Source organism: Haliaeetus leucocephalus, unplaced genomic scaffold (assembly GCF_000737465.1).
Source record: "Haliaeetus leucocephalus isolate CR32 unplaced genomic scaffold, Haliaeetus_leucocephalus-4.0 Scaffold51, whole genome shotgun sequence".
Taxonomy (NCBI): domain Eukaryota; kingdom Metazoa; phylum Chordata; class Aves; order Accipitriformes; family Accipitridae; genus Haliaeetus; species Haliaeetus leucocephalus.
Window position 1 is genome coordinate 702,951 of NW_010972487.1, and position 27,077 is coordinate 730,027.

General features: G+C 39.5%; 1 protein-coding gene across 1 annotated transcript; it reads left to right on the forward strand.

Annotated features, from left to right (window-relative positions):
- The first annotated feature begins 1,470 nt into the window (after positions 1-1,470).
- On the forward strand, positions 1,471-24,028 carry NELFA (negative elongation factor complex member A). Its single transcript, XM_010577326.1, has 11 exons — positions 1,471-2,163; positions 9,661-9,832; positions 11,006-11,167; positions 12,104-12,193; positions 14,054-14,184; positions 14,370-14,439; positions 15,299-15,387; positions 18,310-18,421; positions 20,711-20,967; positions 22,049-22,148; positions 23,662-24,028. Exons 1-11 carry the CDS (start codon positions 1,912-1,914, stop codon positions 23,844-23,846), a joined length of 1,620 nt encoding a protein of 539 aa, XP_010575628.1. The 5' UTR covers positions 1,471-1,911; the 3' UTR covers positions 23,847-24,028.
- The last annotated feature ends 3,049 nt before the right edge of the window (positions 24,029-27,077 follow it).

Genomic DNA, 27,077 nt, shown 5'->3' on the forward strand with positions numbered 1-27,077 from the left:
AATATGATTCCTTTACAGCTGTTTTTTAAACCTTTTGCTTTAATTCATTTCCTATTTTGTTTTCAATTTAATCATTTATCCCAGTCTCTTATTTACGATTTTTTTTCTGTACAAACTAACAGATAAATAGTTACTTGTGGATAAATAATTCTCCCACAACTATGTACTGAACTAACATTCTAGATAGAGGTCAACTGGAGTTCTGGACAGAACAATTTATGTGCTAGACAAACTGTCTCAACTCGATTTTGCTGTTCTAAAATGTCAGCTGACTGTATACACAAGTTTTGTCTTAAATCACATTTGTTTTGAGTATGCATTGATAGTACCAACAAAATGCATGTGTGTGCATTTGCACACACATTTTAAATGATTAGCTGTGGGAAAAAAATCCCAACGTACTAATATATAATTTATTCACATAGGAACTCTTCGCACTTAAAACACTTCCACACTGATAAAAGTCAGTGTTTCACAGCACCCGCGAGCTACAGGCACTCAGCATTTTGGGTATCAGTAAAAGTTGGGAACAAGAATAAAATGTAACACTCCACAACACCATATTGAGGAAATATAGAGCACCTCAGCTACAATTGCACCGCTCTCCTGAAGAAATCAGGTTGTAAACAACCTCCTTTAAAGAAAGAATGTTGTAAAGAAAACGTTTTCATTCAAAAGCCTCGAGGAAGAGAGAAGGTGAATTTGCTAGGCACTCCTACAACTCCTGCGCTTTAATTTCCATTGGAAAGACACTAAAATGAACCGTTTATGCCGCAGTGGAGAAACCCCGAGTCTTCTGGGATTTAGGCAATTGATTAATTTTTCATATTTAAATAACAATGAGCTGAATCACGAGGGAATATCAATGTATGCCTACCAACCCCCAATTCCTGAGTGCCTACCGCTAGCGTTACAGACGCTGAGGTAACCTCCTACATCTCTGAAGCACCCAGCACGAAAATCTCTGGGGAAAACGATGAAAAAGACACTCGTGTCAAATCACAGCACTACCGGGGGTGGTGGGGTGTCACCATCTAGCACGGCGTCGGCAAGCTGCCCCAGAGCAGAGGAAAGCCAAGGGCTGACAGCACCTGAGGAAACCACGGACGCGGGTGCTCTTTAAGGTGCTATTAGCTCTAATAACTTCCCCATGGTGGTGGGTAGGCAACAGGGACTGCCTTTTCAACGCAGGCCGACCAGAGAGAGAGAGCAGAAGGGGTGCTGGGGAGGGCCTGCTGTGCCCGAGCAGCCGCCGCTGAGGTACCGGGTTACCCGCCTCCTCCGCCCCGGTCAGACGGGGGGCCGTGAGGAAAGGAGACGTGGTGCTCCGCCAAACGCCGTGTCGGGAGGCCCGGGGGTTGGCCCAGCCCCGGGGAGGCAGGGCGGGCTGGCAGCGGGGCCCTCAGCTCTTCTCTTCCCGCCTTCAGCGGCGGCCGCTTGGCGCGCCGGGCAGGGAGGGAAGGCGGGAGCCGCCGGCCGGGGGAGGCCAGCGTTTTCGGAAGGGAGGGGTGGGCTACGGCATGCCTCCGAGTTGTGCCGCCCGGCCCCGCGGTGGCTCGGCACCCCGCTCCTGCTTCTCGGGCCTTTTCTGCCCAGGAAAGCCCCGGAGAAGTTAGGGCGAACTGTGAGAAACAACGAGTCGGCATTGACAGAGAAGCTTCTCTGCGGTGAGGCGGCGCCATCTTGCAGTACGGCAGAAAAGCTGTGGCGGGCGCCATTTTGCACCTGAGCGAGAGATGAGAGGAGCCCCGCTGTTTTTCGCCGCTTGGGCGCCGCCATTTTAGGTTACGGCAGAATCTCCGCCTTCCCTAGCGCAACCTCATAGGGCGCCGCCATTTTGGCTTACGAACAGGACGGCGACCCGCAGGGGTCCTCACCCCCTCCCTTCCTCCCTTTAGGTGTCTTCATAAAATGCCCGTGGAGAATCACCTCTTTTTTCGCCCCGCTCCCAAGATGGCGTCGATGCGGGAGAGTGACACTGGCCTGTGGCTGCACAACAAACTGGGCTCCACAGACGAGCTGTGGGCGCCGCCGAGCATTGCCTCGCTGCTCACGGCTTCGGTGATCGACAACATCCGCCTCTGTTTCCACGGCCTCTCCTCGGCCGTCAAGCTCAAGCTACTCCTGGGGATGCTGCACCTGCCCCGCCGGGCGGTGGATGAGGTGAGAGCTGGGTAGGAGCTCGCGCGGGAAGCTTAACCGAAGCGGGGTGCGTGTGTGTGAGGGGGAGAGGTCGGTCTGAGATGGCGTGAGGGGAGAAAGAGGGGGGGGGGTCAGCGCCAGCCCACACCACCACCCCTCCGCCCTTTTCTTTTCACACGGAGTCTGTGGGGAGGGCAGACCCCGGGGCGAAGCGCTGTGCGGCCTCGCGTTGCCCCCTCCGGCCCGGCGGGCGGCTGGAGCGGCAGCCCGTGGGGCGGGGGGGGGGAAGAGGAGCAGCGGCTGCTCCTCAAGGGCAGGTGCCCGCCCGCACTCGGCGCGGGGTGTATAGCGAGGCCGGTTCCCCCCAGACATCCCCGCTTCTCCCTTGCAGCCTTTCTTGGACGGGGAGGAGGAGGGAGGTCTCGGCTGGCTGAGCGGTCCGTTTAGGCCCGGCTCGGAGGACTGGGTCGTTGGTGTGGGGAAAAGCGATCGGATTCCCCGTGATAAGGGAGTGGAGTAGAAGCTTTGCTGTTCCTCCTCCTGCTCTTTGGGGAATCTCTGGCTGGCACTGGTCTTCTGAAAGTGGTTTTGACCCAAAACCCATCTTGCACATCCACATGGACTCGTAGTTGTAGGGCTGTGTTTTGATACAGTTTGGGTGCCTTTGGGGAAGAGGGCTTGTCTGAGGCAGCGGTCCTTCTAGGATTAGGACAGAGAGGCAGGATTGTTTAGGAACAGTTGTGTGTGTTAGGCTTCATTCACTCTCCTTCCTTAATACTGGCAGCTGTGTAGGTGTCCCAAGTCAAACATCTCGCCTTTAGGAAGGACAGCAGCAAGTGCTGAAACTTTGGGAATGGAAGATCTGGGGTCTGCACTGAACAGTGCTTTTCCCCACTTTCTTGTAGTCAGGTCTTGCTTGAGGAAAATTGCCATGCTTTTTTTTTTTTTTTTCTTTCTTCTCTTTACCTTTCTGGGAACAGCTGGTGCTTTCCTTTATTGTCCTACCCTAGCTAATAAGCTGGCTGGCTCTGCAAGCTTATTCACTTGGCCCTGGACCATACCTCATCTGCAGCTGGCTTATTCTTACCAGTAGGTGGCTACTGATGTTTGGGGCAATAGTTAGACAATGACTGGGAAACATTTAAGTTTCTTCAGCCAGGCTCAAGGAATTCCTTTCCTACTTCCACCATGTATGGTATTGGTTCCTGGTAACAATCATGGAGGTCGTGCGTAGTTAATCCTCAGCTTCTTGTGTAGAGTATCCTCAGCTGTGCTTGCACCAGTCTCTTTCTTGGTTAGAGCACAGCTGCTGCTTAGGCTTAATGTACGTATATACTAGGCAGGGTTTGGGGAGATGGTATGTAGCTTTGATTATTGTATGCTCAGTTTCTGTTTACTTCTAAGCTGAAAATGCACAAGCATCACGCTTAAGCAATAGTTTAGTGCATATCAGTGTCTGTCTTGCCACATGCAACTGTATGATTGTTCACTGTGTTACACGTAATTGGTGTCACTTTAAAAAAAATTCTTGTTCAGCATGCTTGCTGTAATTTTTAAAACATTATATTCATGTTTAGTGCCTGTTCAGTGCACAAGCTGTCTTCCTTGTGTGTGACAAATGCAGTTGTGTTTTGGACAAACAAAATAACCAAGGCCAGAAAGGGGGATGGGGAACTACGCATAAGCTCATGTGAACTCTTGAGTAAGCAAAATTCTTCTGAAGTCGTGTGAAAATCCAAGTAGCCTGGAAGAAATGAGTATTGCAATGTTTAGAAAAAGCTAACAAATTGGTGATGTTTTTAGATTGAAAAGAGCTTAAAAAAGCTTAGGGACCTTCATAAATAACACTCATGCCAGCTCATTGAGGGAGCAGAATTCAAGCTGGCTGGAACAATTTGTTGAAATGCTGTGAGAGTGTTCACTGGGTGGGTAAAAGAACTTTTTAAACTGATTCTGAGGAAGATGGTAACCAGTGACTTTACCTGATTGGTACTTTTGTTAGCCATGGAGATAAAGTGTATGTAAAGAAGAGCAAGTGTGCCTTTTAATGTATTGTTAAAGTGATCAGTTGCATTCCAAATATAAAGCTCTTGTTACTGCTGTAACAAAAATATTGCCGGATTTTTCACTTCTCTGGCAGAGTTTATGAATTCAATCAAACTTAATCTTTCATTGTAAACAGAGCACACTTCATCAAGATCTAGGGATTTAGCATATTTTCAGTCCTTTGCAAAGTACCTGTAACAGTTTAATTATTTCAGGGACTTGTGATTTATTTTTTTTTTTAACTGAGAGAAAGGGCTTAAAAAAATGGTTAAAAATGAAACACTTACGAGGCAGACACCCTTAACACTGCAAGTAGGTCTGCTATTATCATTATAGACTTCCTTCTATAAATGGTAAAAATAGCCAGTGTAACCAAACAGCTGAGAGAAAGGGATGTTGTCTTATCAGATACTCATCACTTGTGGCAAGTTTGCTAAAATAGGTTGTATTTGTGAAGATTTGTTATGTAACTTACTGTAGAGATTTTAGATATTTTAACTGGCATTTGGCATCTTACATATGATACCCAGAACATTTTTTATATATATATTTCAATATATCTGCACTGTGCTGTGTACTTCTCTACAGTATTCTCTGCCCAGTGTTTTGTGGAGTGCTGAACATGGTGTCTTTTTGCTAGCGGAAATACACCAGTACAGGATACCTGTAGCTTCTTGGAAGTAAAATTCATCATTTGGAAATCACTCCTGTATCTGAAAAATGATTAAACTTAACTGTGAAAGTGCTTCATTAGTCTCTTTGGAAAGTCATATCAATGTTTTCCATGCCATGTGCCCGTCTGTATTGATCATGTGTGAGAAGCACTGAGTTGGCATTTGGAAACTTAATAGTATTGGAAAATATATTGCATCAGCTCTGTAAAGCTTTGGGAATCTCGATAGTGGGTGCAGGATATGTTACTGGTTTGTTAAGTAACATGTTAAATGATATACCCCTCTCTAGATAACAGATTGGACTTAGTTATTTTCTCTTTAAAAATTTTTTTTCCCATGTTTTCTGTATAATACCATTTTCACTGAGGCATAGAATAAAATGGAAACTATTTGGGAGCAGACATCTGAGTAAAAAGTTATGTGGGAATCAAGAAGTGTGGTGGTATTTGGTTTAGAAGGGGTTTAATTGGCTGCTGGTCCTTTCTAAATCTCTGTGAAAGCTTCAGTCTAGACAAGTCAATCTTCAATGAGCTCTCTTGAAAGCTCAGTCCTTTGCTTAAGTGTTTTTTTTCTCAGATGTAATATCCTTCAATTTTCATAATGTTTTCATTCAACACTCCAAATATTGTATAGATATAAGTGACTTAATCCTCATAATACTCCTGTGGGATAGGTAATAAACCTAATTTTTTATCATGCTGTGAACCTCATTACTACTTGTTTGTTCCCACTGACTAATAAGAATAATTGGCCCCCATTTTCATTTTAAGTTAACTGTGATTTGTAAGCAGTTATCAAAAATACCCTTTCCAGCTGTAATTCTCTGGGCAGAACTTGCTAACTTTTGAATCTCCCTGCCCCCCAGCTTTTCATCTGCTAAATTTTTTCTAGATAATTGCACTTACTTGAAATGATGCCGAAAGCTCTGTGTCGTGCTGACCGGAGTTTCAGTTGTGATTTGGCAGAATAATTACTTCTGTTTGTTTTGTATGTTAAATTCTTGTTAACCTGATTCACAATGGCAAGTGCAAGTTTTCTTTTTGTGCCAATGTTTAATTTATTTGTTCAGGGTTAGACTGTGATGTTACAACCAAGTCTGTAATGAGGACTGTGTGCTTCTGTGCTCTCTGAATTATCTTGAGAGGAAGATGCTGCCTATCCTCATGGTGGCCTGCCCTTTTATTACAGTAGCTGCAAGAGAGTAAAAGTCAATACTGTTTCTTCTTGCTTGCTTATGTGAAACAGGAGTCCTCTACTCATGCAAGTGTGAATTGTGGAGTACTAGTGCAAAGGAATAAAGAGAGCACATGACACTTGCCTTTCCCTCTGTGTTCAGAACAGGCAGACTGCTATGCATCTTTCTGGCCTGCATTTAGTGTTCTTAATTTTTGTGATGTAATATGGTACATTTTAATCTAATATTACTCTTGGCCACTTCTACTCTTTTTCATGATTAAAATATAAAACATATACAATAGCGATATTTGATCCATCCTAGTTTTGTGTCATGTAAATATTGATACTGTACTTTCAATCCAATGCTTTTAGCTTAATGAAAATGCTCTATAAGAATACAGATACCTATTCAATATCACCTGTATTGCCCCTGAAAGTCTGAAACTTGATTGGGTTTATTAGCCAACTGTTGATGCAATTGTCTAAAGGTATAGTAATGTATATTATTTATTTAGGCATACTATAAAGCAAATGAATGGGAATTCTTTGCAAGAAGTCATCTTGGAGCTATCACTTTGTGTGTTTCTAGTAACATTTCCTTTTTTTACCCCTTCCCACGGTGCTGTTTGTGTATTCTTCCTGCACAACCATTATTAATCTCCTTTGTCTCTGTTCCCAGACTTTTTCCATCCTGCCTGATCCTTTCTTGTTAGATGTTTCTAGTTGTGCCCTATGCTTTTTTTTTTTGTGCCAGTAGGCTGAGAAAAATACTTAAGATCTTTAAGTTTTACATGAGAGAAATACCAGAACATGTTGTATCAGATCGACATTCATGCTTAACGAGAAACTGGTTGGAGCTGATGGGACTCTTACTGACCCAGTGTTGCAATCTTATGCAATTAAGAGCTCGGGATTATGGCTGTGCTCTGTAAAGTAACAGAAAAACTGTATGTAGGATTCTCTTGTTATTTTGAGTTGCATTTCATGCATTCTCAAACCACAAATGAAATTTTTTTTTCAGCTGCCAGTTCAACAGCGAACTGGGAACGTAGATTTAAATTGCCATTCAGAGACAAACCTGAGTCAAAACTCAAATCCAGGCTTGTTAAATGCAAACCCGTATTCAGACAAGGTCTCTGGTTAGCTTGCAGTACATATTAGTGTGCTTCTCTTTCCTGCGTGAGACAGTGACTGTTCTTTCACCATGTTCTTTCTGCCATGAGACCTTGTGATAATGTTATTTGCCTAGTGCTAGGCAAACAAGTTGTTTCTGGCCTCCTTTCTTGAAGGAACAAAAGTCATGTGAATCGGTGGGTTGTGGCATAAGTAGGTTGCCTGAACTCTAGCTGCCCTGAGAGCAGTGTGGATGTGACATGCCCAGAAAAGAGCTCCATAGGAAAATACATAGTATACGCATGTAGCTCTGAATTTCTGGGACAAATAGGAGTTTTGTGGAGCAGATATGAAGGGTAAATTTGGAGGATACAGGAGGCATCTTTCCTTCAACTATTGCCTGAGCTTGCTTTGATGGAGGAAATTGTATTCTATACACTTAGGTGCATTAGTGGTGTCCAGATAAAAGCTTGTAAAAGAGCTATAAATAAACCATAGCTTCATCAGCTTTCATGGCATGTTTTAAATTTTCAGGTGTTTTACGTAAATCAATAGTGTAATTACTATAGATAGATAGAAGAATAAAGGACTTTGTTTCGATAGTATTCACGCTTGTCCTCATCCACTGTTGTAGAAGTGACTTCTGGTGAGCAGTTTAGGGTTAGAATAGAGAGATTGACAGGTCTGTGTGGAGTCTAGGTGGGTTTTTTATGTTTACTGAGAAAAGAAATGAGCAATAGAGAACAACAAAGACTCGAACCTTAGAAATTGATTCTCTCCATTGGGTGAATGTTGGTTAAATTTGACACCACTTAAACAATGTGTGGTCATGGTTATGTGGCCAGTTTAATCCAAAGCAAATCAATAGCGCTGCTGAAGATGCTTAAATGACTGTTGTAGTGTCTCCTTTCTGCTCCACTCTTTCTGTGGTTCTAGTGTTCGTGTGACTAGTCAGCCACACCAAGGGGCTGATCAAGCTTAAAGCTGTAGAGAGATGCTAGTTTTAGGTTAGATGAGCTGATTCTGTTTGTTTCACAAGTACACTATGTGAGCGCTAAAACATGCAAGGGCTAAAGGACAAACTGCCCCCTGTAGTGCACTTGTAAACCTTTCTAAAGTGAGAGGGTGATAACATTGTGTGGGTGAAAGGAATTGAGAAATGTCAATGTTTGTCTGCCTCTGAGCTTTAAAAGTGCTTGGGGAGAAAAATGGAGAGCAGAAATTTAACTTTTATTTCTTGGAGTTGCATAAGTTAGAGTAAGCTTATTTTGTTATCTTTCATATGAGAAAAGGCTGGTTCTAAATAAAGGGAAAGAAATACAGCATAAAGGTGAAGATGGGTCTCTTGCTTGTCCCCCTGTGTTCAGAAACATGTAGACTGTAACTAAACTATATGTGCCACAATGGGTTGTAAAAAATCAGAATTCGAGTATTTCCTTATACTTGTTTGTAAATTCTTGAGTGTTAATACCATACAGATAGAGTATGTCTGAAGACATAATTTTACTGTTACATTTTGTGGCTTGATAGATGAACAGTACACCTCAAACGTCTTAGTTCTGTGAAGCTAATGCTTTAATGGTTCCATGAAAGTTTACTTAGGAAAAAAAAGCAAGTGTTCAGTCTTATTTGGGGGATTTAAGCTTATCTGTGAATGAAGTAAAACAACTAATTTAAGAGATTCACTATGTAAACCCCTGACTGTAGTCACCTTGATTTTTATTTCATTTCATAGTGCCAACAGACATGTTGATCAGTAACTAAAAAAAATTACTGTGACGATGAAATTTTTTAAGTTAATCTCATGCATTATTTCCCCATTTTCAAGATAGGTGCTTAAAGAAAAAAAACTTTTTTCTGACTACAGAACCTTTGGGTAGATGGAAAATCTTGTTACTTGTGCCATATTAGAGGGCTGAGTCTACTTCTGTAATATGTAGTTTTTGTCAAACAATACAGTTTTGATTAGCATGAAACACACTATTTTGGCCTAAGCCTTAGTAAAATTTTGAGGACTTAGTTTATGTTCATATGATGCAGATATGGTCTGTCTGCTTTATTATTCTGTAGCCCAGAAAGGGGCACATCTTCACTTAGATGCCTGTACTGAATAACTTGTATTCTAGTTGCATATTCTTATCACTGAATATAAGGTGTGGGTGCACTGGGGGTAAAACTGTAGAATGTAAGGAGACAGTAATGTAAGAATCTGGCCTGTTGCTTTTAGCAAAAATGTTCAGTGCTAAACAAAGCTTCGAGTTGCCAAAAGCTCAAAACAAACTTGGGTTAGATTGACCGAAAGCAATATAAAAAAAATTTATCTTGGTTCATTCTTTACTGAGTTCTAGAGTTAATGTGTAACTGTATTGAAGCAGTCTCCCTCTTCCCTTCCCCAGTAGTAAAATGTTGTGCATGTTTATGCTAGTGTCTGTTTAAAATAAAAATATCCAACTATAAGATGTTTAAAACTGTTTCCAATTGGCTGATTTTCTTTTTCTTTTTTTGTTAGATGAAAGGGGCACTGACTGAAATTATCCAGCTCGCTACCTTGGATTCAGACCCCTGGGTCTTAATGGTAGCTGATATTTTAAAATCCTTTCCAGATACTGGCTCCCTTAACCTTGATCTTGAAGAACAGAATCCCAATGTTCAAGATATTTTAGGAGAGCTTAGAGAAAAAGGTAAGCCTTTTCTGTTGGTGAAAATTACAGAAATATGATGCCTGTTTTCAGAAATAACCTGTCATTTCACGGACAGTCTTGCTGTCTTGACAGTATTGGTATCAGGACAAGTAGTATGTCTTAACTACCACAGTTCATGACTTGGCATGTTACTGGACTGGGAACTGTGATATTTGAGGAATAGTAACTTCTTAAATTATCTTTTCACACATCATCAGAACTTACATGTCAGGTATTACCCTGAATGTGAAGGGCAACCCATAAGTTATACCCATAAGTATGATTCATCAGTATCATAGACAGGCTGTATGTGCACTGATAGGTAATAACTGACGTACTGCATCTTAGTAAGTTGAGGTTTTTCATATATTGCTCTGTCTCCTATGTTGTAGTACCAGAGAAGATAGTAAGGCTCTGTTTCTGCAGTGCTTGTGTGAACAGCCTCGTGTGTGTGGAAGCACCACTGTTGTATCGGGCAGGTGGGGTGCATCTCTGCTGGAAGTTCTCCTCTAGGCAGCAAATGATAGGTGCTGTGGGGGAGACTGATCACAAGAAGAGTTATGCTGCTGATGTTTGACTAGCTATGGATTGCCTAGAAGCTGAAAATACTGGCTCAGGCACTTGCACAGTTGCTGCTTTCAACAATGTAGTAAATGGTGATGCAAACCTACTCCTACTTCAGTGGATTTGATTTAACACATTGCCTAGAAAAAGCCCTTGGGCATCAACGGACAGACATGGTCTTGGAGTTAGGATTGCAGCAAACCAATAATGAAATGACTTGGAGGTGGAAGCATTTTGTTTTCTTATGATAAACAAATGATCATTTGTCTGTTCACGCTTTTGGTTTGGACTTTTCGTTTAGTAGTTTCTTTTTTATGTGTAATTTTTTAAGGACTCTGAGAATTCAATCATTTTTATCTTCTTTGACAATAGTAGCATCTTTAAGATTCCTGTAATTTGATTAGGTGTAATCAATGTGGAAGCTGTTACGAAGCTAATGTAAAAAACAAACATCCTAACAAAAATCCTAATAGAACTAAATTACTCTTGGTGTTTAAACAAGTAATCTAAAATTTAAAAACACCTGTACAGTCTAGTTGTAAAATGTTTTGTAATTAGCTATCAAAGAGGTGCTAATACCTGTGTGTACTGTGTTAACTCTTTATGCAGTAAGTGAATGTGAAACTTCAGCTATGTTGCCGTTGGAATGCCAATACTTAAACAAAAATGCCTTGACAACACTAGCTGGGCCACTTACTCCCCCAGTAAAACACTTCCAGCTGAAAAGGAAACCTAAAAGTGCCACACTCAGAGCTGAACTCTTGCAGAAGTGTAAGTAGTATTACAGCTAGTTGGTAAGATTGAGTAACAAATTAAATGGTGAAAGGAAACTTATATTCAGTCTTATTCTCTAGTATGTGGATATACATTAAAATTTTCTGTTATAAGAGCTTTGCTGGCTGATTTTTTTTCTTTGATAGACTGATATGTGTGGAAGAGCAGGTACAAGTCATTCTGGCCATGATTACATTAAAATGCTAATTTTGTTTTAAATGCTGTTCAGATTTCAAGGCATACAAAAAGCTGTAGCTTTTTAAAGCACAGATACATTCTCTCATGGGTATATTTAACAGTCAGTTGTGAAGACTTGTGAGGGACAGCTTTGGTTAAAGCTCCTGAAACAAAACTGAAATGAGAACCTAGTTTTATTTTGCCATATGTTTTTGCAACAGGGAGCAAGAGCTGCTAATTAATGCTCTCTTTTGCTCAGTATGGCTATATAGGGTGTGAAAGCCAAGAGGGTTTTTGCTAACAAAAGGCAACATGTGTGTATATATATGTATTAGTAGCTGCTTGAACTAAGCAATCTTAAAATAGTTTACTGTACCTGCTGTTCTGTTGCAGCAGCTTGCTTCTTTCTTGCATGTGACTTGAGTAGTTGGTCTGGTTAAATACAAGATTTGTAAAATTTTATGGTGTTATATAGAACTTTCTTTAATTCAGTCTCTATTGAGTAGATTGTCTACTCTGATAATTTCTTTTAGCTTAGACCATCTTGTCAGTTGCATAGTCATCTTGATTTTGCATTTTCTCCAAATACTGTGTTTATATCGCATAAATGACCTGGGTTTTAATTAAAATATAATTCTTTCTTTGTTGCTATTCCCATCTTTTAATGTATTGGTTAATAACGTTTTATCTAAGAAGCAATGTGTTGTATTTTTCCAGCACAGATTCTTTAATAACTAAAGCCCTTTTTCTTTTTAGCAACAGAAACTGCACAACAACTTAAGAAGACTGCAGGAGTGCCTTTCCATGCCAAAGGCAGGGGACTGGTCAAAAAGATAGATACCACAAGTATGACTCACTTTCATCACTTCCCAGAAAGAAAATCTGATTAAGTAGCCTTGATGAAGAATAAAATTACAGTCTAGTTTTTACAAAAACTTAATTTTTTTTTAAGCAAAGCATTTCTCCCTTTCTGCCTCCTCTCTCCTGATATTTAAATGTTTCTGACATGTCTTGTCAGAAAGAACAAGAGTGTGGGGTTTTTCTTAAATGACAAGTATATCTGCCGTGCTTCTAAAATGTACACAGCTAGATCATGCTTATAGACTTCGGTAAGAATTTAATTTGCATCACTCCAGGAATAACTTCTGACTAAGCTGTGCTGCTCCGAAAGGGAGCAGAGTGGATCACAGTAATCTGCTGTGCTCTTTGAAATGCTGTGAAGTAGACTGAAACTGTTGTGTATTTGTGTAATTCTGTGTGGAGAAAGAAGAGGGGACAGCGTGCTCTCTGCAGCCAAGGCTGTGCAGTGACTTCTAGTCAATGGGCATGACAAAGATGTATAATCATTCTTCAACTTTGCATTCGTAGATTTCAGCTGATTGCTGAAGTTCCTGAACTGCTTGAATTTTTCAAATAAGTTTTTGACTAGGAGCAAGAGGAGGGTTCAAAATTAGTTACATACTTTAAATCACTGCACAGGTATTACTTTTCTGACCACCAGTATGATGCTGAGGTGTAAAACTTGAGTGATTTCTTGATGTGGTGGCTAGAAGCTATGAAGTACTTTGATGCTATTTAAAATGTGGTTTTGAGCACCAAAGTTTGGCCAGATGTTCATGCAGGAAATGCAAAAAGTGTAGTTGTAATTCAAACTAAAAATTGTGCCAGTATAGAAATTGAGCATTAATTCTTCTTGGCATTCTTTTTAGCCATTGAACTAGTAAAGCAAAGTTTTAGACTTGGCCTTTAGAACCAGGTGGTCTCTAGAAATACCAGTTATGGGACCAGCTGATGTTTACTCTGCTGAAACTTACTCACTTTGCTCAGAGAGGATTGTCCTATGGTGAAAAGGTTTTCAGTACAACATATAGAGGGATACAGAGTATGTAACCTCAAAGTAAAATTCCGTGTTTGTCTTCAAATTGTAGGGTATGATGAGATTGTCAGGAGGCTAAAAGACCTGATAGATAATGTATAGGTGTCGCTAATTTTTTTAGCAGTTGGTGAAAGAATGTGGTCTTCAGCACTTTCATTAAGTGTGAAGTAGAAGGATAACAGTGTAAAGTTGGGGGAAAACAGCCTCTTACAGGTGTAACAGTTTCTACTGAGTATTGAGACAGCAGGTTTTCTGTTTGCAATATGGACCCAAATTGGATCCTCCTCCTTGTGCAAACAGCAGCTCCACAATTTCAAGCCCCTTTGTGAAGCAGTAATTTACCTTTCCATTAGATTATGAGCCCTTAGCCCTGCAGAAGCTTGTCTAAGAATATTTGATTGAATACAGTTTTACCAAGTAACTAGATTTTAAAGTTCAATGAGCAACTTTGGCAATAATTGGATTCAGAACATTCATGCCCAATACCTTTTTATGTGGTCAGAGTTTATTTGTTATAAGTAAGGAAAGCATCAATCTATATAGCAAAACATTATTTTGATAGCAGTGCACCTGTTTGATTACTCTGTGTAGAATAGGGTTGCAAACATTAGCCTAGAGATTGGCTCTTACTCCTTGTTTGAAGGGTAAAACCTAATCTGACTTTTCAGGGACATGTTGTGTATTATAGACAGTTCCACATTATAAACATTTGAAGCTAAAGTGGAAGGGGTATGTGTGTTAAGAGGAGAAACTGAAGAATTCCTTATTATTGTTTTTCATAACTAATTAAATGTATATTACATTTGTTGCCTTTTTTGATCTTCCCTAAGCACCACTCAAAGGAATACCAAAACAAGCTCCATTCAGGAGTACTTCAGCACCTAGTGTATTTAGTCCTTCTGGAAACAGAACTCCTATTCCTCCTTCAAGAACACCTTTGCGCAAAGAAAGAGGAGTGAAGGTGGGTGCACTCTTTTGTAGTCTGTTGCTTTTCTGCTTAGTTCTCCTCCCTGATCTAAAGTGAATTTCTGATTCTGTTTTGAATCAAGTATCAATATATTAAAGAAAAAATAAAGGACAATATTTAGAGATCAACTACATAAATTTAACAATGGCTAGTAAGTTCTCTATGGTCTTTCTTTTTAGCTTCTAGATATCTCTGAGCTGGATATGGTAGGTGCTGGCCGTGAAGCAAAGAGAAGAAGAAAGACATTAGGTTGGTATAGCATGCTACTTACAAAGGCTGTTAATATACATCTAGATAGGATCTAGATTTTTAGTACCATTTTGTTCTTCATTTGTTAAAACTTACCTTCAGCTAAACTTTAAAAAAAAAAAAAAAAAAAAGGTGGGGGGAACCCAAACCAAAAATGCTTTAGTGCTCCTAATTGTATTGCCATGTGCCTAGGTAATAACTTGACTCAGTTGCATAAAAGGATTGAACTAGTCAGTTGTGCTTTGGGCAGCACACAGGTGTGTGAGTGGCTTCAGTAGTGGAATTGGTCTGACATATTTTGGTATGCTTATTTCTACTGGCTCTGTGGCCAAGTAAATTAATTGAAAGTAATGTTGAAAATATTTATAGTGCTCTCCAAAATTCTGACTGAGAGATCTTAACAAGTGAATAATATCTGATATACTGCTCTTAAGTTAAGTGACAGTGCAGTGGTCTACTTAACTGTCTCTTGAAGATACACTAGGCAGCATATTTGCCCCAAAACAACCTTTTTGTATTTGTCACCACAAAAATGAGTACCATTTCAGAACAAAATCATAATTGCAATTATATTTTTGCTTGGGTTTTGATGCTTTCTAATATCACAAAATTAGCCAGTTCACCTAATTACTTGGTTACTGTGTCTTGATGGATATACATTGTGGTTCAGTTTGTAATTGGGTTGATTATAAACTTGTGTATGAAGATTACTGTATCTACCAACATTTCAGCATATACCTCTTTAAGCATGTTTTAGTGGACTTTGAGAAATGCATTTTTATATCTTTGTTTGAAAAAGTATATCTAATTCAATATTTAAAAAAACTTCCTTGAACTGACTTCTGCTTTTATGCAATAGATACAGAAGTTGTGGAAAAGCAAGCCAAAGAAGAAACAGTAGTAGAAAATGCTACCCCAGATTATGCTGCTGGCCTTGTGTCTACACAGGTAAGACCAAACAAAACCAAAACAAACAAAAACCAACCAAACAAACAAACAAAAGGTGAGGAAATCATTATGTGTGATTATTCTAAAACACTTAAACATTTTAATGATATTTTATTAACTTGTTGAAACATGCCTCTTAATTTAAAAATCTTACATAATTACTTCAAAATTCCATTATATTTTCACCAAACTGGATAAAAAATTCAAAGCAGGATGAAAGTAAAGTTTTTGATTGTTTTCTTGTTGCTATTTTAAGCTTGTGATGGGGTATGACATTTCTGTAACTGAGGATTGTAGTCTTCTGTCAGAGATGAAAAGGATAGGAGGGATTTCTGACCCTAGAGAGGTAGAATCATTTTTGGGAGTTTCTGCAGGTTTCACTCTGTGCCTGTGCATCCTTTGTGACTCTAGTGGAATAGTGTCCACAGAAGTCTCAGCGAGAAGCACTTATCATTGGCCTATTTCCAGGCGGGATAGCTGAATATAAACAGCCAAGTAAGAAAGAAGTCTTTACAATTCATCTGTCTTCTGACTTGAGAAAAGAACCTACATGCTAGTTCCCTTCTGTGATACTTTCCTCCATTTTTAGCTTGTAATCTTTGAGAATTGGTGCTTAATCCAGAAGGCAGCTTTTTCTGAGGTTTCCAAACCTGTCGGTAACTAGGCTTAGCCAGTCTCATTACTATGGAAAGAGAAGGAGAAATACAGTGGAATTGATCTCTGTCGAAATTACCCCATGGCTTATAAATTTGTGCTTTTTAAAACCTGTAAAGTTCAGAGGTGGCCTCTCCTTCTCTTAACAGTCTTTTTTTTTTTTTTTTTTTTTTAATTTCCAAAAGTTGTTTAGGATCTATGGAAAAAGCTAGCCTGTTGCTAGAGGTAGTTCAATTGGGGGCGGGGGAGGAGGTGAGGGGAGGAGTTGTGTGTAGTGTTTTCTTCCTGTTCTTTCAGATAGAGTGCATTGGAAAAGCTGTGATGCATCTTTGTTTTCTCAGTCAGGACATAGCTTTTACAAGAATGTTAGGTCCTGCCCCCACTTCTGAGTTAGAAACTGTCTGTTCTATTCCAGCAAGCCTTGGTCTGGAATTAATTTGGACAACTGGGTTCTTTAGATACTAACAGATAATTTGAGGCTGCTGCACCCAGTGTTTGCAAGCCTCTCAAGATGATAGAAATCCATCTCAAATCTTAACTGTCTTCTCTTGTTCCAAATTTAAAGTGGTCACAATTACTTCTGCCTCTTTAAGTCCATGTGTTGACATGCAATGCTTGCCTTTGGAGAGCGCTCTATTTCAGACCTGTGGTTTGATTGGTGAGCCAGGCATTTTTTCCTCTAGAGCCTAATGGTAAGCACACACAATATTGGTCCCATGGTTATGGGGGTAGCAATCTATGGCATATGTGCCAAAAACAACATAGAGGCAGATGTTGGTGGGCCTGTGTCAGGAGTGAAGGTCATTGCCTATCTTTCTGCAGGATGCTGAGTACCTCTTCTGGCAAGCTCCGCATTTTAAAGAATATCCATCTTGCTTCTGTCTAGTAAGGCTACCTGTCCTGGTTTCAGCTTGGATAGAGTTAATTGTCTCCCTAGTAGCTGGTACAGTGCTGTTTTGAGTTCAGTATGAGAAGAATGTTGATAACACTGAAGTTTTCAGTTGTTGCTAAGTAATGTTTAGTCTAAAGTCAAGGATTTTTCAGCTTCTCATGCCCAGCTGGCGAGAAAGCTGGAGGGGCACAAGAAGTTGAGATGGGACACAGCCAGGGCAGCTGACCCAAACTGGCCAACAGGGTATTCCATACCATGTGATGTCATGCCCGGTATATTAACTGGGGGTAGTGGGGGTGGGGAATCACCGCCTGGGGACTAACTGGGCGTTGATCTGCAGGTGGTGAGCAATTGCACTGTGCATCATTTGTATATTCCAGTCCTTTTATTATTACTGTTGTCATTTTATTAGTATTATCATTATTAGTTTCTTCTTTTCTGTTCTATTAAGCTGTTCTTATCTCAACCCATGAGTTTTACTACTTTTCCTGATTTCCTCCCCCATCCCACTGGGTAGGAGAAGAGTGAGTGAGTGGCTGTGTGGTGCTTACTTGCTGGCTGAGGTTAAACCATGACACTACCTTAAATGATTTGTCTTCTAGACTTATTCCCTCAAAACTTCTTTCCTTTGTCAACCCCTTATGTTTATAAGGCTGGATTGGACTAAAGTGAAGATGTTCACAGAGATACCAAGTTGTCTTTACACTGTGTGTGCAATATTATGTATAGTTAAGTACAAAATGTGGCATTTTCTTTGGCTTGATTCTAGATGACATCTGTCATGTTGGTGTTGACTGCCTGTTTCAGTGGAAACCTGTGCTTTTACTGCTGCCTTCTGTGTGTTTATGTCCCAGACACCTTTGCATTCCTCTGGGTGATATTTTAGTAGGCCTTTTGCCCATGGATGGACACAGGTTTCTGCTTGCTAATAGTGAAGAGCATGTTTGCTCAGGCAGAAGATCACTTATTTCTATAGTGTAATTCTTTGGAGAGCACTATCTGCGCAAATTTCATCATCTGGTCTCCATGCTACCAGCTAAGGAATGGGACAAAGGAACAGCAGCTTGACTCTCCTTGCAGAAGTACATTCTCCATAATAGTATTATTCCCTGGCTCAGACTGTGCCTTTGGATGCAACTTTGATCTGAATTAGGGGAAATAAAGCTGCTTTTTCTCTCCTAGGCTAATTCTAACATCTGAAGTTTGTATAGGGAGTTAGGGTTGAAAGGGCAAACTTGCCCTAACAAGACGAGTCCATAATTAAGTTCCCCAAAGGAATATTGTAGCAGAACTAATGTTCAAATTGTATTTAAAATGCAGAAACAGCATACGAATATATGCAGTATGTCTATAACACTTCCTTTTCTGTTTTACAGAAGCTTGGCTCATTGAACAATGAGCCTGCACTACCTTCTACAAGTTATTTACCTGCTACCCCCAGCGTGGTGCCATCTTCCTCATATATCCCAAGCTCTGAAACACAGCCAGGTAAAAGACACTTTTTTGCTTTTGGGACCTAATACCTCCCATTTCTATAGTTTTACTGTCTAGCTCTTCTTTTATTTGCAAACCTACTATCCCTCAACTCTAGTGAAACTTAACCTTAGCAGTCTAAAAATCCATTGCAGGAACCCAGCCTTTGGGTTTGGGGTAACCAGACATGTCATTTAACCTAAATAAAGAAAATCCTTGTCGGTTTTAAGTCTTAAAATGACTGCTAGTTAAGTCAAGCAAGCAAGGCAATTTACTGGTGTGTTTTTTCTTACTCTGTAATAGAAAATCCAGTGGTTTTTTAAATCCTTAAAGAGACACCAGTAATACACAGAAGTCTAGAGTATATACTCCATACACACATCCATATGCATGCACTTAGAAAACAGTTGCTTTCAAGAGTCGGATACGTTTCTAGAGGCAAGTACATATTACCTTTCACACAGGCTGGGATCAAGCTATCCATTTTCCTTTTACCTTTTTATAACAGTCTGACAGATAATAGCTGAGCTTCTGCATATTTTGAAAAGTGCTACATTATTTTCAATTCTAGAAAATCGCCTATAGTAAAAAATAGCGTTTGTACAAATCCTTTCTTTCTACAGGTTTTATTTTATTTTAACACGCTTGGTTTTACTTTTCCTTCTTTGCTGCATGTAAAGTCTTAAAGGAATGTAGCAGTTTGCACTAACACATGTGCATGACTGGGATTTATTACCAGACCTCGTAGTTAACAGAGAACTAATGTTTCAGTTCAGTGCATTATTTTTATTCTTGCTTGTTGTGATTTGGTACTGTAATGTTTGTCTTCATGTATATGAGCTTTGGCATGTTGGTCACTATAGAAAAATGCAAAACCTGATCACTTCACTTGGCCCTGAAACAGTTCAGAATCTCTCTAAAGGTCCATGCAAATCTTTTTCTGGCAGAAAATTGGCATCCTCAGAAGGAACGCAGCCAAGAGCACATCAGTGTTAGCAGCTAGTATTATTTTCCAGAGCCTTGGCATTGTATTCAACAGCAGAAAAAGCCTAGTTTAGAATTCTCTATTGTCTTTGTTCTCTATTTTTTCTAACTTATTTTTTCCTTTTGGAGTATGGGGTATCTAGCTTTTCTTATGGACAAGGAATATAAAACTTTCCTTAATACAAGATGCACACAGAAGATCCACAGATTTGGTGTCTCATAATCTGAGGTCGCATAATTAAGACATGTTACTTTATGCAGGTCAGTTATTCTGATATGAGGAAGCCAGTAATAAAACTTAAGGGTTTTGTACAAATTAAGGGCTAACTAGTTACAAATGTTTGTCCTCCCAAGTGTTCACTGTCCTGTTCCACATCTTACTGGGTAATAGCCATGTTGTTAAAACCAGTGCTGTGTCTGTGCCTAGATGGAGAGTGGTAGACCTGTCATTCTCTAAAATTTGATCTGAAAGGCATCAGCATAGCTCTCATCTGTATCTGCCTTTTAGTCTACTGTGAACACAATGTGAACAGATTAGCTTAAACCTCATGAGATTTGTGAAAGGTGCTTAAGTGGCTGTGCCTGTGTCTGAGAGCTACAAGAGTGTAACTGGCTAGAGTGTGTACTGGGTAATGACTTGTTTGCTGGACAGATGGTAACTTACGAAATCACAGTAACTTGATCATATGTGTAACCTCCACCTGCAGCCAGGTTTGGAATAGTAACTCCCTTAAGTGCAGGTGAATGGATCAACTTTGAGAAATAAGAGTTAGGACTTGTCAATACTGTTGGGTTTTAACTCTCTTAGCAGTTAGTGTTTAAATACTGAGTGATTTCATTTAACTCTGTCATCTGTTTAAGTATTTGTGTATTTTCAGTATTTGTTACTGGCTGAGACTTAATTACCATTTCCTTTGCAAGCTGCTGCTACATTAGGTAAAAACTGATGAAATATTTTTATGGTTTTGGCTTCTACTTAACAGTACAGCAATAATCCTGGTAGGGTCAGAGTACAGTTGTTATTACTTTTTAGTAAATAGAACAGTTTCAATTTAATAAATCTGATATCCATTAAACATAAAACTTGATGCTAAATATGGTGTAATCCATATTGGACAGCTAGTCACTCAGTTGTCTAATTATTGCTAAAGATAATTTGAAAAAGCATTAGCTCTTCAGTTTTTCATATAGATATTAGATGGCATATAGAGTCATGGTGCTAAAATGGAATAATCAGAATTTTTAGTTTCCTTTAAAGGCCATTAGTGATGCTAAACCCTGTTTGTGGATTATGTTTTTAATCCTGATTGTTTTTTGCAGCTGGCTCTGCACGAGAGGCCTTGCAGACTAACAGACAGACTGAAGAACCTGCAGCTCCAAATGCTACTACAACTCTGCCTGCACAATTCAAACAAAGAACACCCATGTACAATAGTAACTCTAATCCACCTGCAGCTACACCTACCTCACCCCTAACACCTACCACACCTCCTGCCATTTCACCTGCGGCACAAGCACCGCAAGTGGCCCCCCAAACTCAGCAACAGCCACCACCGAAAAAAAGCCTCTCTCTCACAGTAAGTAACTTTGACTGCTGGTTTTGATGTGGATTGGAAAACGCAAACTTTTATTATTGATCTCATTTAGTATGTTGGCAGTTCCTGGCCTTTGGATCATTGAGTGGTTGAGGCTGCTTTTTTTTATGACCAAAGATAATGAAAATGTTTTGTGGCTTTGTTAGCATTGCTGTCTTAATGTTAATCACAACCTTTTAAGTTGTGCAGTGTTAATGACACAGTAAGATGTCTCTTTTTAACACAGCAGTATTTTGCATAACAAATAGCAGTACTCATTATAAAGAATTTGGGAGAAAGGTGTGTTTACAGCAGAGCTGTTGCCCAGCCAATTGCATTATAATGTAAGCTGCTAAAAACGATTCTGTCATTGCTGTGGTAGGAGAAAAGATATCTATATGTTATCTTAAGGCGAAAGCCTTTCTTGATCCCATCACCCCTCCATTACACATCTTGTTAAAGCCTGAGAGTGGGGAGGAAACTAAACTCAACATCAATTATATATGTCCTGAAGCTTCTTATTGGTGGTATGTTGGTATATATTATGTGCATGCTTGAAGTTAAGCAGGTAACTAATTCAAGATGCAACTGATTTGAAGACTTTGCTAAGCACATCTGTAAGCTTGGCTTGCAAGATCTGAACTTTAAGAAGCTGGGTGACACTTTCTTTTCAGTACCTCTACTTCATTTATTAAAGAAAAAAAAAATTCCTCTGAAATTATTGCAAGCCTGGGTTTGTTGGACTGTAGCGGAAACGATGGGTTTTTTCTTCTTTCTTCCTAATGTCATAAAGAACACCAAATTGGTAATGTGAACATTAAGTCTTTTAGCACATGTTTCTGTAACTATTTAAAGGTGGGGTGGGTTTTTTTTTTTCTCCAGTTTCAGAATTCAGTTGTCACTGCTGTAAGTGTTAGGTGTAAGCATTAAAGAGGGAAAGCCTTGAGGCTAAGGCTATTTTTGTTACTTTTTGTAGGTCTACAAACTTCCACCTTACTCTTTTATGCTTGTCTGTGAGTATTAATGTGGTATCTGTTGGCAGTGCTTCCTCCACTGGAATTCGTATTTGTTCTATCTATTGCAGAGGGAGCAAATGTATGCTGCACAGGAAATGTTCAAGACTGCAAACAAAGTTACAAGGCCAGAAAAGGCTCTTATACTTGGATTCATGGCAGGATCCAGAGGTATGTATTGAGATTAATTTAGCGTGCTTTTGAATACCCAAATCTGAAATACAGCCTAGTGTTTCTAAATGTGCATACTTGACTGCAAGACTCTTGCTTTAGCTTTGCTCTGGATGTATTGGACTCTTTGCTTTACTCTGGACCTGGAAATGGGTCTTAGGGGTCTGTTTCCACTAAGTCAAGCAGTCTGTCAGAACAGCTGCTAAACACAATATATACGTAACTGAACACATGTAATATCTTGGCTTAGGGGTTGAAGAGAAACAAGGCAGCCAGTTAGAACAGTGAACAGACTGGTTAGGTCCTAGTAGTCTGTCTAGAAGACCAATGAATGTAAGTTCTTTCGTGGCAACTCGAGGTACAAGTTGGGTAGTACAGAGCCTCTTCGCTAACTCCTTAGCCTTAGAAATGTAGCAACTGTTGTCTCAGACTTTTCGTAACTACAGGTGCTTGTGAATCACAGGGAGATAAGTTGTCTCATAGCTAGATCTGGTCACATATTGGCCTTGATAGACCAAGGCTGTTTTACCCAGAAGATTATCAGATGTAAGATGAGAAGGGGCTTAAGAGTCCTTAAGTGAACTCTCATCTGCACTAGCTCTGGTTTCTAATTTGGTATTTGAGGGCTCTTATCACTGGAGTGCTGGGGCCTAAATGTGGCTCATGCATTTGGATTAATGCAATACATTATTGAAGACCAACAGAGTAAAGTTACTGTGATGATCCCTGGGCTTTAAGAAAGTTTTGTGTATCTTGCATTAATGATGGTGCTCTTAGTACTAGATGCTACTTGAGGGTATACTTTAGTATCTACATGGACAGTTTCTTGTAATGCAAGGTAAAATACTATTTTGGAAGCGTGCATGTGTGTGTGTTCTATATATTCACATATACATATATAGATAAGTATATAACAATATGAATTCATTCAGTAATAATGTCAGCAACTTCTGGAGGTTGAGTAAATAACTTCCAACTGTGATATTCTTGAGTTTCTTCAGTGCCAATTCCAGTACCTTGATATGTAACATTTAATAATTTTACGGGCTTGGAACTGAGTCTTGGATGAGTGATTTCAGTGAAGCTGTTTGGGCTTCCAGAACAGCTGAAAATTGTTGAGGCTTTTAACTACAAAATGTATCCCAAATAAAGTAACTCTGGTAGTTCAAGTTTACCAACTCACATTTAAATATAAGCTTCTCTTAAGGCTCTTGAGGCAGACAGAAATGACACTGGCGTGCTTTACTCCCCCTTCTGTTACTCTTCCAGTTACTTTAGCCTTAAGGTTCATCTTTTGAGGTCTGGTTTTGTTATCCTCAAAACTCTGTGATGTATGGAGGGAGGAAGATCATTGTGTGGCTATGTGTATTAGGGACATTACTTGCTCAGTTTTGGGTTTGGGGTTTGTTTGTTGTTTTTTTTCAGCATAAGATAAGAATCTCCATCAAGTGTTCTTTACCTTTTCTAATACAGTATTGAAATGTATAATTTGTTCCTATTTTTGTTTTCACAGAGAATCCTTGCCAAGAGCAAGGTGACATCATCCAAATTAAACTTAGTGAGCATACAGAAGATTTACCAAAGGCAGATGGCACTGGCAGCACCACTATGTTGGTTGATACGGTCTTCGAAATGAACTATGCTACTGGTGAATGGACCAGATTCAAGAAGTACAAACCTATAACTAATGTTTCCTAAGAGATGCAGCAACAGCAGACTGGACCAAATCAAGCTTTGAGTCAACCAGCTCATAGAGTATGTCAACTGTACAAAATGGCATTCATGTGTACGTTTCTTATTACCCTCCAAAGTAGAAGTTGTGGCTCTTCAACCTAACTGGGCTCAGTGAACACAGGAGATGATGGTGTCAAACTTGCTTTTTTTTTAATCTTGGGAGAGGGAAAGGTGATCTTAGGGGGGGAAAGTTGTTGTTGGTGTGTTTTTGTTTTCCCACAGTTCAAGATGCTGGAAAAGGAGATCACAACTGAAAGATTACAGATGGGAGCAGTTTACTTCTGAGTACCAGAAGACAAGACTAATGCACAGTCATTCACGGTTTACCATTAAATGAGGGCACAGATCTTTATTGTAAAAATATTTTCTTTGGCTACATGGGTTCTATTGTAAGAATGGACATTTAAAGCACCACAAGTCGGTGCTTGATTATTTTGTAATTCAGCTGCAGTATAACTAAATATTGCAGGTGGTAGATGTCCAGTGTCTAATGGTACCCACTGTATGTTTAGCTTATTTATGCTTGGGTCATAGGATGAGATTGAGCAGCTTTCTTAACTCGCTATATTGTCAGTGTCCATGCCCAGCATGAGTTAATCTATATTTGGCATTATTTGAGATAGAGAGAGACTGAGTATCATAACTTTGTGAAGAAAAAAACCCATCAAAATCAAGAAAAAGTAATGGTGGCTTGTCACTGCCTGGAAGTGATAGCTCTTTGCCATGTAAGTCTTAGGGTAGAAGTTGATCAACGGCTCTTGCATAGCAAGCCCTTTGAACAGCATAACTTACCTGGGAGGAAGTGAAACTATTACATCTCAAGATCAATCGCAGCTTAATATAAAAATGGCCCTAGAAATGGTTGAGTGACACATATCTGAATATAGATGGTTGGGAAGATTTGTTGTCTTGAGGCAGTGTTAATTTTATGTTTGGTTGAGCAGTCATAATGTATTTGATTGCCAAGCCTTGATCCAAAAAGTTTTGAATGACTGTAGCTGTGGTTCTTACCAGTGTAGTTATATCAGTATAATCACTACTGTGGCCACAATTATACTGGCATATGAATGTGCCTTATACTTGTCCCCTTCTAGTAGAAGCACATTTTTATCTTTATAACTGTGTTCACATCACTGGTATAATCTGGCTTTAATAGTATAAATACAGCTTATATTTATTGAGAGAGCTTATGTACGTAGTTCAGGGTTCATCCTTTGGAGACTTGGTTTCATCATTTGAAAGAGACTTGGATTAAACATCTGGTGTCTGCCAGTACTTGTATGTGGAGCTGTGCTTGGTTGGGAATAGTTCTTAGAAGGAAGAAATACAAAGATGACTAGCACGATTGTTGGCTGGAGGTACCTTGAGCAGACTAGAGGTTCATGTTAAAGTGGAGCTCTTAGGACAAAATGAGGCTTTTTCTTTTGTTCTGAAAAGAAAGCAGACCAAATCCCATAAGTACACTTATAGGCTAACAAAGACGCTTAGATGATTCATTAGAGCCCTTTTGTATTGGGAAATTTTTATTGCATTTTATTTTTAGTTTTTCAAACAAATTATCCAACAGGACAGGGCAAGTATAAATAGTAAGAAAATCTGTGTTCTACAGTGTTTTAAGATGTGACCAAAAATATAGATTTCTTAACTTTATTTAAGCAAATATACAGACTGTTCTAGCTCCTGTAGTGGGCAAGTAATTTGATGGTACCTGCTACTGTTATGGAGTGTTGTGCATGTATTAGTGTGAAAGTTACTTACATATAACTGTCACACTGGGGGCTCTCCTCCACATAATTATCCCATTTCAGCAGCAATGTAGATTGTGATTCTGATTGCAATTTTTCTTTGAACAGCTAGAAACCAGCCTGGCAAGTGAGTATGAGTAGTGGGTTTTAGTTTTTAGGAGTTCAGTAGAATGCGTTTTCATGGTTAAAACTTATCTGATTATAGTATGTTACACAGTAAGGGCTAACAACAGAATATGAAAATATTCATCTTTTAAAAGAAACGTTTAAAGAAAAGTGACATTCCTTTTCTTGTCTGCATTCAGATTTTTAAAGTTTTCTTGTGATGACCAGTTTTCTGTAAACATGTATGATACTTCTGTCTTAACTGTTCCTGCTTGCTAGATGAGCTGCAAGTACCAAATGTAATTTTTAAGAAAGAACTTGTAGAAAATTGGCTGACTTGAGGGGTGTGTACTGTCACTATAAATTTTTGATGCAAGACTCTGCAATTCAGTAGTGATCAGGAGCTGCTATGTGATGGCTCTTTTGGCTTACTTGAGATTAATGGGGGTCCCTCACTAAATTTCTGAGTCTGCAGAAGTCTGTATTTTGGACCTGTGCTGTTGGGATGGAGACAGCTGTCCCTCTTCAAGAAGCCCTTCTAGAATGCAGTGGAGTCATTTGAGTGCAGTAGTGTGTAGGAAGCTTAACCATGCTGCTATTTGTATTTGCTGCATAACAAAGTTGGTCTCCAGGCCTGTTTGTGTACAGTCAGTCATATGCAATAAATTGAAATTTTAAATAGAAGCAGAGTATATTTTTAATTCCGTTAAGTCATTAGGATGAGACAATTTAACACTGCAAAAATAATTTATTTTTAAAAGTGACTTTATGACCCTCAATACCAGAGCATTACTTCAACTTGATCTGTGAATCTAGAAAGCTTTTAAGATGCCTAAAGAAAGGGAAGTTTTTGCAACATTGTTAAAATGATAGGGTAAGAAGTAAAAACTACATTGAGCTCTCTGGTTCAGAGAATGAAATCATCAAGTCAGTGGACTGAAAGTGGACTGGACAATGCCAGACAATTCAGAAAGGGCAACATCAACATTTAAATTCCAATATAATGGAATTGTTGCATACAGAACAAAATCTGGCCTTGGAACTTGATATTTTTTGTCTTGAATATTCAGTCACTTGGATGCTAGCTGGATTCTATTCAGTGAGGCTCAATGTGTGCTGTAAGATTAAGCAAAAACATTTGTTGACTCTAGAATGACTTGCAGATGTACTGACAGATTGACCAGAGAAGTAGTTCAGAGTTTTCTTAAAGCTTTGTTTGTGTCCTTTCCTCTTTCCCTTTATCCAAGCATGAAGTTTTAGGAAATGGCAGGCCCAAACTTCCAAAGTGTGTTATGGCACCTCGGCTGTCCCAGCTTCTCTTCCCCTTGCTTGTACAGAAACACCT